Source organism: Ooceraea biroi, chromosome 1 (genome assembly GCF_003672135.1).
Source record: "Ooceraea biroi isolate clonal line C1 chromosome 1, Obir_v5.4, whole genome shotgun sequence".
NCBI lineage: Eukaryota > Metazoa > Arthropoda > Insecta > Hymenoptera > Formicidae > Ooceraea > Ooceraea biroi.
Genome location: NC_039506.1, coordinates 13,787,846 through 13,804,111, shown reverse-complemented (window position 1 = coordinate 13,804,111; position 16,266 = coordinate 13,787,846). Strand labels below are relative to the sequence as shown.

At 50.4% G+C, this 16,266-nt stretch overlaps 2 protein-coding genes across 2 annotated transcripts in view; one reads left to right on the top strand and one right to left on the bottom strand.

Annotated features, from left to right (window-relative positions):
• Window positions 1-16,266, top strand: part of LOC105280980 (autophagy-related protein 16-1) — a 433,806-nt gene that overhangs the window by 182,494 nt on the left and 235,046 nt on the right. The window lies entirely within an intron of this gene.
• LOC105281001 overlaps window positions 1-16,266 on the bottom strand; it is a 93,134-nt gene that overhangs the window by 6,503 nt on the left and 70,365 nt on the right. The window contains exons 3-4 of the mRNA XM_011341910.2: window positions 4,309-4,645; window positions 1,876-2,541 (exon numbers count right to left, since the gene is read on the bottom strand). Coding sequence (XP_011340212.2) covers window positions 1,876-2,541; window positions 4,309-4,645 — 1,003 coding nt within the window. The remainder of the gene's footprint in view (window positions 1-1,875; window positions 2,542-4,308; window positions 4,646-16,266) is intronic.

Below are 16,266 nucleotides of genomic sequence, written 5' to 3'. Positions count from 1 at the left end.
CTCTCTTCAACCTCCCCCGGCCGCCCTGAATTGTACCGATCTGTTCGTTTCATCGCGTGGACACGCCGAGTCCAGCGATTAATCCAGCGTTGAAGCTGTTACGCGCCACAGACGAGACGAGGATCCGTCCGTGCGCGACGATCGCGACGGAGAATTTTGCGATCGTAAACGGGAATAATCCGGCGAGTTTATCGAGCACGAGTGCTCGCTGGAGGAGCGAACTCGCCGCGAATTATCGGAGAGCATTTTTGCGCGGCTCATTAATGCGCCACGCTGTGGAATCGAGTTCCATTTCTCTAGTTGCGGCCGGGCGCTATATCGCGCAAGTCATCGCGCAAAATGTACGAGCGGCGTACGTGTAATTGGTCTATCGAGGTCATACACGGCGATCGCCGGTACCTATTAAACGCGCGCGAGAATTATTGTGCTTCCTGCTCTAATGCGTTTTCGCCCCGGCTCACCCACGATACTCGTGCACAGCGAGAGTAAGAGGGAGAGAGGATTAAACCATTTTTTTCTTGCTTTCTTTCTTCGCTCGTACCTTTTTCGCGGTCTAATGGGATCGCGAAGTCAATTCGCGCGTTGCCTTATGCGGGAAACGCGGAAGTAATAATCGCGCCTTCTACACGAGCTCGGCTCCGTTTTGAGCGCGCGCCGACGTTATTTAATGATGCGTCTTCGTGTGTTTGAAGGTACGTCCGCTTGCGGGAGGAATCAATTATATTACATAATTCCGGTGGTGCGCTAAATGATGCGAGATCATTAACCGCACCGTATCCGTGCAACAAATATGTCCGGCCGCTAAATGTACTCTTACACGAAAGGATTACCGATATCGCGCGGCGTTCACCAAGTTATCGATGAAATTGCGAGACCTCGCTTACTCCACCGTCGAATCCACGAATCGCGGATGAACACGAATTATTACGGATAATGGATTGAACAAATCCCGCGTTTAAGCTCCAACTCGAGCCGTGGAGTTAATCCCCTACCCTTCCTTATGCGGAACACGCGAAAGTAATGATCATTGGTAGAGCGATGTGCCCGCGTGCCAGGGGTGTCACGCCACGTCATCGCCAAGGCGGCGGCGGCGGCGGCGCATCATCGACGACGCGACCTATTACAGGCTGGGCAAATTGCCTCCCGTCGTAAAATCCGTCCGAGTGATTGATTAGCATGAAGTCGGATCGACGGTCGTCAGGTTGACTCGCTTCCACATCTCCCGTTCTCTTTCCAGAGACCGCTTTACACCCGCGCGTATTACGAGGTATAAAGCACGCGACCCGCTCACTCGTGCGACGTTTCCCACGCAATGTCGACGAGCATCGACGTTATCGGTGTTCGTATCATGTCGTGTCGATCATCCTCTCGACGCGTCATCCCTGAATATCGCGCCGAATCAAAATCGCCGCTTTTCCAGCTTCCCCTGTGCCCTCGCGCGCGCGTACATGACATCGTATCTACCCGCGTGTCCCATGGAACGATAGTTTTTGTCTCCATGGCACTTTCTTTATTGCGCCTCGCGCCCGCTCGCAGCTGCGACGCGCGGGATGATCGAGCACCGAGACGTTCTTGTTAGAGCGAAGTGCCAAGAGGGACATTTAAGCGCGACTGCCGACCACATTTGCTTCCTCGGGAATGCTTCTCCACTGTCGGCGTAGCGCGATGCTAATTCAACGCGACTAGATCCGAGCAAAATGGAAAGTGCAATTAGCCGCGAGCGACTTTCGTCTGTTTGCATCGCTACTCGGCGATCGGCCAGCGCCTTGATCGCGCGTCTACCGACTGTCCTCCTTTCCTCCGGCCGAGCGTGAAAGCCGCGATCGTCACGAACATTATAAATCGCAAAATTATGCAATGCACAAGGAGACTCACCTTGCCAGTATTGGGCGACTTGTAAAGCGGTCCCATAATGACGTGATCGGTTGGGCAGCCGTTGGAGTCGATCAGGATGATCTCGCTGGAGTCCACACCGTCCATGGCAACGAGCTCGCGGACGAAAATCTCGTACGGGCTGTTGGGGTCGAGTATCTCAAACTTGAGCGCGAGCGGATCGCCAACCTCGGCGGACGGCACGGCGTCGTTGCCGCTGCGATCGGTGATCTTCATGGCGACGTTGGGTGAGTCGACGATCACCTCCTCCGAGAGCGCGGGCGTGATGTCGCCGTGCACGCCGAGGTCCACCTCGTTCGACACGGTCTTGTTGGTGAGATCGTACTGACAGGTAACGGCCAGCCCGAGGTCGGAGCTGGTGACGATGGTGTCGTGATGCTGGATCACCACGTCGTTCAAGTAACGGCCAAGACCCTGCTGCCTGATGTTGCACTCGAGATCGTCATACGCCATGCGCAATTCGAACTCGAGTGCGCCCTTTACGTCCTGCACGCACGAGTTGGGCGAGCCCTTCGCGTACACCTTGCCGAAGAAGAGCTTGCTCGTCTGGATTCTGGTCACCATGTCGCCGGCGCGGCAGTCGATGGTCACGTTGTAGCAGGAGCTCAGCTCGTACGTGGACGCTTCCGGCACGTCGAGATAGGGTTCCTGAAATCAGCGTTTTTCGGGGTTTTCCTTGAGGGCCGTTACGTGCGTCTCGCATCGTTGCGCGGCTCGTCGCGATATCGATTCGATGCACGATGGCGATGCATTGCAACGAGCGATAGCGATAAATTCCAAGATACAGTTGACCGAGGCACGCCACGATTAAACTTCGCGAAGTTGCCCCTCGATTTATCGATCGTCCTCCTGCTTCTGTTTTGTTCGCACGGGCTACTACGATATTTTGGCTCGCGTCGGGCTTACGTGAGAATTCTCCCGGGGAATTTATGAAAATCGAACGGTACGATGAGCGTGCGAGAAGAGAAAATTTCGCCGCGACGGATATTGATCTTCAGTGATTCGGTTCGAGCAGCAATTAGCACATTACGGCGGTGCGACAACAAGCGCGAACGCAATGGAAACACGTGGAGTCTTCAATCAGTAGGAAAAACACTGGCGGAGCTTTGCCGATGCAATATCCCGCGTTGAACGTAACGAGGACCGGATTATTCCGCGCTCGATAGGATCGATTCCCATTTCTGATGCGATATTACGCGAAACGATAATAATTTACTCGCACAAATGATTAACCGTACTCTTTATTCCTAGCGTCGAGCGCGTCCCATACCCGTTTATTCGACACGACACATCAAAATCCAATAATTATCAATCTCGGAATGATGTGCACGCGCGTGCGTTTTCATTTTTATCGGGCAGAATGATAATCCGCTCCGATTCACGCGCGCGCGTACGTTCGGTCGCTCGCCTGTCACTCTCAAAGAATTATTTGAAATCGCTTTACACGGCGCTATTTATCGCTTTTCGCTCGGCGCACTGAATGGCCCTCCTCGATGAAACAGATTAATCGCGAATATTATGCTGATAAATACTCTTGACGTTTCGCGTGCTATCACTCCACAGTTAATAATTTGTATATATTTGTGGAGATGCCGTGCCGAACGCGCTTGCATAACCATTCATAGGGCCAGTCGCAAGAGCCGTACGCGCGCGCTCGCACGTTTATCCTGCTATTATACCATATTATTTGCTCATCTCCAAGCGAATGATCGCACATGAAACCCGTATGATCAGTAAACCATCCATAGTCAGCGCGACGCCGAAGCGATATTTCGGTTCGCTTGATGCTGTCTAAATATCTCATTATAGCGACCGTCCGCGCCGAAGAATCCGCTCGCGTTTGTATCACCACTCATTCCCGCGAATGGAGACCCGCAAAAAGCGCGGATAAATCGAATGCTCGGCGAATTGGTGGACGCTAAATCTTTCTTTTGACTCTGTCCCCGGGGGATGGCGGGCGCGCGCGCACGATTCGCATTCGGACGCGCTTGAGTGCCATCCTGGCTGGCTTCCCGATAGGGCGAGCTTTCGCGATGGAAACTCGATTTTCCACGAATCCACCCTGGGTGGATTGTTCCAAGCCGGTTTGCGCGCGTGCTCGTACCGTGCCGTGTGTGTATGTGTCGCGCGATGCACGTAATCGCGTTTATAGAAAATCCCCATCGGCCCTTTCAAGGATCCGCATTTGCCATGCGATCGACGAAACGTTGCTGCGCGCGCGAAACCGCCACGAATCTCGTTCGAAAGCATCCCCGACGAATTAAGTCACGTTCGAGAGAAATCGGACCCCACGTAACCCTCGCAATGAATCTCGTACTTCTCGCGGCTACCGCTCGCTGTCGCGCAGAATATCCGGATTCTCCCGGAGACCCCCGGAATATTCGCGATCGTTGAAGAGTATCACTGTCCTCTCACCTGAATGTCCGAGAGGGTGGCACGGGAGTGATGGCTGAGACGGCAGACCATGTCACCGGTATCGCCATAATCATATGAGTGGCAGCGGAATGGCGAGTTCAGACACAACTCGCGGCACTCGTCGGACGTGCCGACGTCCTGGTAGACGGAATCCACGGTCTTCAGTATGCGGCCGCTCAGCTTCTTGAACTCGCACAGCTTCACCGGCTCCTCGACGCAATGGTTCTCCAGGTAGTCCACCCCCTTTGCCGTCTGGAAGGCACTCGAACCGGCTACCGTCAGCCTGTCCATGTCCGAGAGCTCGCATTGCTTGGTGGCGTTGATGTAATTAGCGGATCTGAAACAGTCCGAGGGGAATTCTCATAGAGAACCTGGTCGCACGGTCGCTAATCTCTTATCTGTGATGCACCATCGAGTGGCATCACGGCAAAAAGATGAATCTACCGATAAATTTATCGTCGCGATAAACAGTCCAGATTACGTAACCGATTGTACTGTCGACTGCATAATCGACGCATAAACGTGCAAACGGCGATAACGCCGTGTTTATCTCGCGCGATGGTTCTGATGGAACGCGGTTTATGCGTATCTCGCCGCACCGGAAAGTTGATGATCGATCATTTTGCATCAGATCGTTTGAAAATCTTACACGCCGGCGTGTGAACTGTTTCCGCGGAAACGTGGCGTGCGTCACCCTCAGCCGGAAAATTGAATGCGACGTCTCAGGGGTCCAAAGCGGAAGAAGCAATCCGCTTCAGTCGTCACGCAGAGCGTCTCTCGTCGTCGCAGTAAAAACACACGAGATGCACGTGCCGTCGGTTATCTGCCCGCGCCCCCGTCGCCCTCGTGTCACCGTCGTGTGTTAATCTCGGATGGCAAAGTTGCAAAAGGAAACAGCCACTCGCTCGGGCAAATCCCACCTCCGGGCTTCGTTTCCGTCTCGTGGCTGGCGAAGACGCGCCGGCGGACACGAGAAGTCGCTCGCATCCGTCGGAATAATTACTTTCCGCCGCACTTTACGGCGTCGCAATAACGCGTGGTTAACGATACTAAACGGAACCGAGCGCGGAACAATTAAGAAAACGCTAATTCGCCGAGGCTTCTCTCGGCGGAGCGCCGATTCGGTCTCGTCTTCTTCATCTTCCGTCACGAAAACGTGTGTGCGTAGCCAAGTGGGAGATTTCGCGTTGATACTGCTTCCGAGATTCGCATTTTGTTTTCGAGATTTGCAGGCTCGCAGGATAACAGCCTCCGACAAATCGCACGTGTGCTCGTCCATAAAGTGGAATAATCACGAGCATTTGGACGGAATGAGGTGACGCCGATATTAATGTTTCAATTTGGCCGCATAAACGTTACGCGATACGGTGATATGTATGAACGATTGGCAGAATTCGTGAAATTTCTAATTATTCGAATTACGTGATTAGTTGATGTTTCGGTAATCTGTTTCGATTCGGTCGCGCGATGGATGGGAAATTTCTATTTCGATACGTGACGCATGCACGAGAGAAATGCGTATTTTTGCGTAACTGAAACATTTCTCCGATGGGCGACGCGGATTTTTTGTTTATCAGTTTCGGAAATCGATAGAAGTTTCAATTCGCGGAAATGACAGAAGATTCGAATCATGTACGGTAGAATTATTCATGGTTACAAAAATATTTATCCCGGCACTGCGTTTTGCGTACGTACACCTTGATAACGTACATTGCGGTATTGTCTTGCAAATATTTGTGTTTTGACGTCGTACGCATATCGGTGGGAAATACCTGGCGGGTAGTTTATTGCATAGTGCATGCAACAGTCATCGAAATATATTATTAGATTTTTACTGAACGTTTCTCTCTACATGCGTCACATGATTTTTCGTTACGGTCACAATAGTGAACATGAACTCGGTTATAATATTTCGTAGAAAAAGGTGATTTATAATACCATAAAACTTTAAAAAAAACTAAATGTAATTTACTGTTGACCAGCCTGCATAAAATACAATTCTCTATTCGCCATATAATATCGAGGTAATATAAATTTTTTTAATTCACCACTACGTGGTAAATCCAAACGCGTAGCTTTATTAAACAGAATTCTACTATGATATTGAAGTTCCAATATAAATTTACGAGGAGCAATTGTACATGATTATACAGTTTTTATACAGAGTATTGTATCAGTCTTACAGCACATTATCATATTTTATAACACGGAATAACTAGTGTTGCAACCGCACGTAAGATTTTATTTTGATTGAAAGGAGTGATCACACTCTCGCGCGCGAACGAGAAAAACCGCAAATAGCATGATTACTGATAATTTATTTTCTCCAGCCCGTAATTTTGCAGATTGACGGGGAACGGAAAGATATAAGGTGTGGAATGTTCATGTCCATGAGAGCAAACGCAGTTGCATACTTGACGCGACCGCAGCTTCCCTCATCCGCACGTCGCAGCGCGCGTAAACGCGTGTCCGACAGACGCAACATGCTTTCGAAACAGGAATCAAAGAGGCGAATCGCGAATCTTTTGTATCTCGAGATCACGTCCTCACTTCTGGCCGCTCTATAATCCGGGATTAGATGTTTCCCGCATTGAACATTCTCTCTCCTTCGGATAATCCGGGATACTCTCGAGCTTTGGGCGAGACATTCGAGTCATTACCGCCCCTTTCTCCTTCGCCGCTAAAGAATCCGGAAAAGGGTTTTCGTGCTCAGGTGCGCGACCGGCGTCATCATCGGGAAAATTCGGAGAGTTCGTTTCCGACCCCGGACATCCGGACTAGCACGGGGGAAAGAAGCGGAAACCGCCTGACGCGCGCGCGGGGCCCCAGGCGCCGAAGGGCGGCCGCCAAATTTATTCCACGTCGCTCCATCGATTTCGGATTATATTGCCTTAAGACCTGAATAATATTCATGGGTGCCGGCGTTATGATTTCAATATTCCCGGAGCAGAGCGCCGCGGGAGATAGAGAGAGAGAGAGCGAAGTCGAAAAATCACCGCGGCTTTTTGCGGAGGCCCGGCGCCGATAAACCCCGCTCGAGAATATAATATAATCGGATCGACAGTGGCCGCCCCCGTGCAGGGGGATCTTCGACGCGATTATCGACGTATCCTCCGTTCTTACGTACTTTCGTTCGTTCTCTTCGTAGTCTCGCAAGTAGTCGGACGGAGCATCCCGGGAGTGGACTGTCGATCAACATCGCACGCAATAAAATCGATGATGCGAAATGCTCGGATCACGAAATCTCGCGCACTCCTTTCGCGTTCAGCTTTGTTTCGCGTCAAATGTATACGCGCGCGAATGAATGTTTGCTCGTTAAATCAACAAGTTTCGATCGAAACTCAATCGCTCGCGACTGAAATACAATAATTTCCCGACGGGGTGCTCCATGGTCCTCCCCCCTTGCGTCGCTCCCCCGAGCGAGAGTTGCCGGAGAACGGAAAATACGTCGTTCATTATTCATTTTCCATGCAGATCCGACGACAATAGCTTTTGTCGAAAATTATTTTTAGCCCGGCCGCTGATTGCGCGCCGCGTTGATTATGCGCGCACACCGAGGGATCCGCTCGCGCGAGCGCGCGTGCAGCTGATGAAGATCTCGAATCACACCGCGCTGGAAACAGCGGCTCATTATCGCTGACGTTGCAAAAACTCTCAAAGAAAGACCCGGCCTCAAAGCCGGCCGCAGAGGCGACAAGAAGGCGACGTCACCTCGACTGCGAGTTGGAAACACGCCGGACATTATAAAAACAACGTTGAAATCGTGGCTAACGAGTTGCAGTAAGTTGCAACAAACTCGCGGTGTCGCTAACGATGATGGAGCACGCCAATCACTCTCGCAAAACTACACGAGCCGCACAATGCAGAGCCGCGGCGCACGCGTTTTTTCAGCCGCGATTCGTACAGTTTACCGCGGGACATTAATTACGGCCGGTCACGCTACACAACCGGACAAGGGACGAGAACAATAATTATCCATCGGATCGTTCTGGCATAAAAATAATTGCGACAAAGCGCGCGAGAATTCGCCACGGGATTTTTATATACATTTTATTACGGCGGACACGCGTGAAACGTTACGACGTGAAACGTTTCTATCTAGCGCGTGGACCGGATCGAGGGGGTGAGAGAGAGTGAGCGAGAATGTTAAACGGTAACGATCACGTTACGTTAATTTATGGTGCCAGCTGATTTATTGCATTGTCCCACGTGGACATGAATGATCTACCGTGAAAAGCCGAGAGAGAATTATAATATATTTAAATCCAATTCGCTTCTCTCCCCCGCATAGATAAGGAGAAGAGGGGAAGGTGAGAGAGCGACTTGTGCTGGAGATATTTGCGAAAATTCGCTCGGCGGGGTATCTCGGCTCGCCACGCATCGATTCCGCAACTTTATGGTGAATACTTTTCGGGTAGCTGTACTTTCGGGGTAGCCGAAGTGGAGCCTCGTCGTTTCGTAAAACATCTCGCTCGCCGTATATCGTCAAGCTAACTTCCCGGGTGGCATTATCGTCGAGAGCCCTCTACTTAGGGAGGAACGCGAGGAGATACGGCCACTAAAGGCTCAGCCCCACGAAGTTTAGTTTCGGACAGGCGATTCGGTATATCTACCGTGGTAAATAATTAATGGATAAAAGGGGTAAAGTGGCACACGTGCGCATAGAGCGTCCGTCCCTACTCCGCGACCCCGGCGTTTCCCCGATCACTGTAGAGTTAATTCTCCCTTTACCGGAGTTTCGTCGGATGTCTCTTCGTTGCCCGAGTTTTACGACTCGACCCGGCAGAAGCCTCCTGTTTTCGATTATTCGCGAGTCGGAAGCAATCGGTGCCGCGACGTTTGTTCGCCAACGAGAAGTCCCTCTCAAAGGGATGTAAGAATCCATCGGGATATTACGTCGAGTCGAAGAGATATCGCGTACGTACGACATGCCTCCGCCTGTCTCGCCACCGGAATTTCCTGTTACCTGCGACAGAGCAACACCGACACCCGACAGAGGGTCTCTTGCACGACGACGCGGGGCGACCAGACGGTGATGGAGACACGAGCGACGGGGGGTAAGCCGAAAGTCTATTGCGCCAACGATAAAGCCCCTTCTGATTTTCTTTCTCGATTCGGGACAAAAGATACCCGGGCGTCGCCCGTCTCGTTTCAACTCCGAGTAAACCTCGAGGGAAATTTTAACCTTCCAGACAGATGTTAAATGCGAAGTTAACTGCGACGGGACGACGTTCGTCTCTCGGTCCTCCCTCTCCCGTCGCTGTTCCCCTTTTTCCGTTCCCCGTTGCCGGCGTGTTGTCGCTCTATCGTAATTCCCTTTTCCGCACTTCCGTGCGTCGTACCGTTCCGAACAAATGGCGAGACAAAAAACGACAGAACGGATCAAGACAGCACGGGGACGAGAGGGCCAGGAGGAGAAGTGGAAGAACGAGAAAGGATGAAGTCGGAGGGGGTAAGAGAGCGACAGAGCGCGGCGCCGTCGGTGACGGTGGAAAAGAATTACAAGTGGTTCGCCCCGCTGCATCTCGATGAATCTCAAATTATTCTTCGTCGGGGTGCGCGTCTTCGCGCACACCGACCGACTGTGGGCCCACCCCCGTTGCGGAGCGTCCCAACCGACGCCAGTACATATGTATTACATACCTTATATCGAAAGACGTCAATCGTAAAAACAATTTCTGCCGTTCGCCAAGTCGGAACTCTCTCCCCCTCTCTCTTTCGTTGCTCCCCGCTGATACTAGCGGGAGCCGCACGACCGCTGTTTTTTCAATTCATCGAATGAACATCGGCTGGCGGGGAGCTACGCCGAAGGTATTTTCATTGCATCGTTAATGCCGACCTCCGACCAACGGAAAAGTGCGGGTTAGGGCCTCTCGCCGGCATGAATGTCGCTAGTGGTATGTATAACGCGCGAGCCTGCATTTTGTTATACACGCGCGTATTTCTCCCCTTTTACCTCGCTCACATACCGAAATGGGTTTCTGTCTAGCGGAAATCGATGTAACGGAACGTACGGAGCAGCCTCGCCGAGTAAAATCTCAACGTGGCACACATGATAAGACGCAGGGAACCTCCTCTGTGTCTCGTTTCTCGCGTGCCGGGCTTTATCAAACCAGCTATCGTTTCAAACGAAATCTCGATCCGCAGCTCGGCCGGCAGCGTGTGCGATTAAGAAATCGTAGAAACGAGATCATACCCGGTAACGGTATCGTTAACGCAGAGGGCGGAAAAGCGAGCGGAGAATATCGCCCACGCCCGGAAGAAGAGAAAACCGGAAATCCGCCACGCCGAGAGCCAAGCCGTAAAATTTCAATCGATCCGACTGACCACAGTCGCCGGTAATGGGCAAACGAGGGAGAGCGCGCAAAAACCGTCGTCGGCGGAATATGGAATATCCGATAACGGCGTATAATGCGGCATTAGGCGTGTCGCGTCACGTACAACGTATCGTGCTTCAGGAGCGGTGGCCAGCGAGTTGTACGCGAAGTATCAACGCCGGCCAAAGGCCGGCGGGAGGGCGGAAAAAACGGGCAAGGAACAAAGCTAATTTGCATTACTCTTTTGTGACTGCTCACTCTGCCCTAGCCTGTTGACCCGGAACGCCGAGTAATCCCGGCAGACTCGGATAAGCGGCGATATTAATGATCGTTGCGTAAAAACCAGCGCGGCAATTCATGCACGCTCCGCGCACGCTGGCGCGCCGGGCTCATATCTGGCAACATTATTTAGCCCCGTGCTCCCGGAATGAACTAATCAGCTTTATATTGTGTGTGCGGTACATTGGGGAAGGGGGAGGCAAACCCCGTGTATTATTCATAAACGTGCAACAACGAGATACTCGTGTATATGGTGGTGGTGGCGGTAGTTTTACGACGCGAGCTTGGCGCGCGATTGGAAGAGGATCTCGCCGAGAATATTACGCGCATGACAGCTCTCTTATGTAGTTTGATGAAATAATGATGAAATAACGCAGCGGAAGCTATTAGCAGAAGAACGCGCGATGATTCACGCGGATTATCCTGCGTGTCTCATCGCTTGCTTGCAGAACGCGGAAATCAGGAAGGAAAGTGATGGTTAATAGATATTTATATTTCACGGGTTTTTATATTTAATTACCTTGCGGAGAGAAAGAAAAAGAGAATGATATTGTATTCCGATAGGAATTACTGAATGATTGATACAGTCATTGTACTATTAATAATAACAGTAATCTGTAGTCCGTAATATCTTGATTGCAATGTAAATGACCGGTGAATGTGATTTCCATAATGCCAAATGCTAATGGCTGCACATAATTCTGTGCGCACCCGCGCACGCGTGATTTTATCGTAGAAATCGCCCGTGTTTGCCATATTTCATTCCATTCAGTGTACACATATGTGCGTGCGTATGTTCGTGTGAAAACGGTCGAGTGTACCGTATTTATTCGGCTTTCGTGATTGAAATTACGGTGACGCGACGCCGATGTCCTTTCTAATGAAAGGTAAGAGCTTGAAGCCGACGAGTGGACGGCGGAAAAGGGAAGCGGACAGGGAGAGAGCCACTCACACCCCGCGACAGATGTGAGGGTGAGGGATTTCGGGCGAGAGTTTAGGTAGCTGCCGGTGCAGGCGGCTCGGTCTGCCACCCTGCACCCTCCGTGCTATTACTTGGAGATATACGTCGTCTACGCAATCCCGTGATGCATTGCGCGTTCAGCCGCGACTGCGAGGCGAGACGCCCTTTCCACGATTCGAAATTCTCCCTCTCTCTCTCTCTCTCTCTCCCGCTTTCTCTTTTGCTCTTTCTTTCTCTCTGTCTCTCCCTGTCCTCATCCCGTGTTCCGCACCCCCAACCCCCTCGACTATCACCTCTCTCCGTCTGCTACCCCAGCCGCCTCCACTTCCTCCTCCGGCCTCTCGCTTTCTCGACAAATGGCCACAATTACGTACATGTGCCAATACATAACCCACACTGCCAACCGCGTCTCCTCCCGCCGGTCCCTCTTCGACAAAGTGCACCACCACGAGCCGTCCGTTTACTCTCGATGTTCTCGTCCGATACCGCACCTTCCCACCCTACAGAATACTCCGATCGTCGTTGCCCCGCTTCTCCCCGTTTCTCGCTTTCCTCGACCGTCGCAGCCCTTTTCGTTTCTTTCCTATCCGGTCTGTGTGTATATATATATATATATTGGGTTGGCAAATAAGTTGGTTCGGTTTTTTAAGGTGGAATAAAATACAATTTTTTTGATACACGAAATCAATTTTAATCAATTATATATTGACCATTTTTATTGATGACTTCTTGCCATCTTTCCACCAACTTCATTATGCCGCGTTCGTAAAACATCTGAGGCTTATCGGCGAAAAACCAATCCAGGTGTCTTTTGACGTTCTCTTCATCCTTGAAGATTTTTCCGTTCAAAGAGTTCTGCAACGACCGGAATAAATGATAATCGGAAGGGGCCAGGTCCGGTGAATACGCAGGATGAGGCAAAACATCCCAGCCAAGACTAAGTAATTTGTTCCGAGTTGTCAATGATGTGTGAGGTCTGGCGTTATTGTGGTGGAAGACAACACCTTTTCGATTTATCAATTCTGGACGTTTTTTGCGGAGTGCTTGGTCCAATTTTGTTAACTGCGAGCAGTATGTGGTTGAATCAATCGTTTTGCTTGACGGTAACAGCTCGTAGTAAATGACACCTTTGAAATCCCACCATACGGAGAGCATGATCTTCTTCGGATGCAATCCTGCCTCGAGGTTGTTTGTGGTGGCTCGCTGCTGTGTTCCCATGATCTTTTCCGCGTTACATTCTCATAGACGACCCATTTTTCATCTCCTGTCACTAACCGCTTCAAAAATGGATCGTTTTCTTGACGTTTCCACAGCAAATCGCAGATGGATATGCGAGTGGCCAAGTTGGCCTCGGTTAATTCATGCGGCACCCACACATTGAGCCGAGAAACGTATTCCAGTTGGCGCAAATTGTTTTCTACGCTTGTATGAGATATATTAAGTGCTGTAGCAATCTCTCGCACCGATTGGGATGGATTTTTATCGATGATAGCTTTGACATTACTTGAATCAATCTCGATCGGGCGACCGGAGCGAGGCGCATCATTGACGTCAAAATCTCCAGAACGGAATTTGACGAACCACTTTTGACATACGCGTTCTGTTAAGGCATCATCTCCATAAACACGGCATATCTTTTTATGAGCCTTTGCAGCTCGTTTGCTCTTCTTGAAATAATAGAACAAAATATGACGATAATGCACGTTATTTACTTCCATTTTTACAGCTACGCAGCACACACAATATTGATGTTAATCAAACCAAAATTTACAGAAAGGTTATGTGAAACATGTACTTTCAAATGCACTCTGAAGTTGCGCGATAGTGTCGAGAAAAACAAGAGTGAATTGGAAAGAAGTTGCACCGAAGCAAAAACCGAACGAACTTATTTGCCAACCTAATATATATATATATATATATATATATATATATATATATATATATCCTCTCTTCCCTTCTTCCCCGTCTTTCTCTATTTCCCGATGGCGCAGTGGTAAACGCGTAAGGTCGAAAGGGGTGAGAGAGAGGAAAAAAAGGGTGAGTGAGTGCGACCGGAACTCGCTCGTCGACGAGTTATCCGCCGGAGCAAAACGAGACATCGTTTACGGGGGTACGTCGCCGCGTGCTTTCTCAAGCTGTCGTCGTGATCGCGCGGCTTTCACCAGGATTCATCGAGCCCGGATGGGAAGGCGAAGGGTAAATACGCGAAATTAAGCGGGCCGCTATTGCACGGCCCTGAAGCGCGCGATAATTTTTCATACTTTGCCCGGTTCGTTACCTCAAAGACCGCGAAGACACAATCATATTCCGGGATGCATTTTTTTCCTCACCGCCGCGCGGAACGCGTCTGCACTCCACCGGAAAATATAATCCCGCGCGATATTAATGTAAAAAGTTGCTCCGTTATGAGAGGAGGGAAGGGTAGAAATTCCATTTCTCACGGCGGAACGCAAAGCGACGCGACGTCGAGCGTTGGTACCAGAAGGTTGTTACCGCAATGAAATAATGGAAGTTACAATGATATTCGGGGAAGTATTGTTCGCGGCGTGATGAAATAATTCGATTGTGCCGTGGGAACGGTATGTCTCTCCTCTGAACAATTCTCGCGTGCTGCATGCAGCAGAGTTCAGAGCCGGAAGTAATAGTATTTAATCGAATGCATATCAGATCCGTTATATCTCTCTGTTATAATATATTCCGTCGTGTCTCCGTGTTATTGCGTGTTACTTTGCGCTCTCTCTCTTTCCACCGCTGTAACGATCACTTTTCCAACAGTGCCAGATCCGAATTAGAGTCACCCGACCCTCCCCGCGAAGATACTCGGTAATGACATAAAGCTCAGTATCCGGCAGCCTCCGTTTTCTGTTGACCGAGAGAGGGCTTCGATGCTTCTCGTCAGTGCTGCTCTCCGGAGTAAACTTGTTTGCCGGGAAACGCAAACACGATCGAATCGCGTATTGTCTCGGGTTGACACAGTCGTTGACGAGCGGAAACGAAATTTCAGACCGGCGTAATCCCGATAATGGCGAAGCATCGAGAGCTCGAGTCTCCTCCCGGGCGAAGCGTTTCGGAGGTATCTCGATACAGAGCTGGGTGCGCGAGACGATCAGGCGATGGCTACAATTGTAGCCGTGGGGAATGGAGGAACTTGTTCCGTCGAAGATTGGGAAACGAAGGAAAGTGGACGTCGGAAGGGCTCGTGCACAAGTCGGATAACACATTCACGTGCTGCACACATGTTGATCTCTCCTACGCGCCGACGTCTGCGATGTAATCACGTTATAATAAAGTTAACGCGAGGGTGTCGGAGTAGCCCAGCTGATGCCGTGGTCGATCGACAAAGGTGGGTCGTAACAGATGCTTTCTCGCGAGTTTCGCTTGCTTTTCCGAAGGGGCGATAAACCGCGAGACCGGATGCGGTTTTGCTCGCGAGGTAAAGTTCCGTCCGAGAAATCGGCGCGATATTCTGCGAGACGTGACAGAATGTTCCGATTTCCCAAACTCGAATCCAGGTCTCGATCCATTTGTCCATTGTGACAGAAAGGAAAAAAGAAAAGAACATGGCGGTTTACTGATTTATCGTGCCATACAGGCGAGCGGGTAGTCGCTGAGCCCTCCACGTTTCACATCAAAAAGGACGAGGAAAGCAACTAGCCGCAACGAGTCGCGCTCGCTGAGAGGGACGCATTGCGGTAATCGATAACGAGAACTTGAATCCTTAATCGCGAGTGTCCACCTACGTCCGCGATGCCAATTAATAAGTATCGCCGTGGCTAATGAATTGCGATATCTATCCACGCGATATATATATATATATATATATATATATATATATATATAACGAAACGGTAATGCCACTCTGATTGCGAATTAATTACTTATATCGTGCGATTTGCATATGCAAATTGCTCGACCGACCCGTAGATACGAAGGAGCTAAATGGGAGGAGGAGGAGTTGGAGGCAAGGAGGTTAATGCCAGGCATCGTTGTCCTCGTCGTCGTCGTCATCCCGGCACGGCCGGGAGCGAAGGAAAGATAAAGTGGAGCGGAAAGAGAGACGCTGAGGGCGGTATCGAGGGTACGTCCCATCCAGTCGTGTCTCATAGTTATCGCGGAATTCCTTTCTATCGGGACTCCTTGTAACAGTCCTTGTTAACGACGCTTTATAGCTATGGCTGCTATTAATATGCGCGTCGATGCGCGGAAAGCAAACGACTTGCTTCCCTGGAAGCGTCTGTCGAGACACTTGTATCAGCAGCAAGCTGAAAGGAGAGACATTTCGTGTGTTACATCACTTCCATGTCTCTCTTTCTTTCTCTCTCTCTCTCTCTCTCTCTCTCTCTCTCTCTCTCTCTCTTCAGCTCTCGCTACCACAAATCAGGCATCGTTATTTTTATTCCA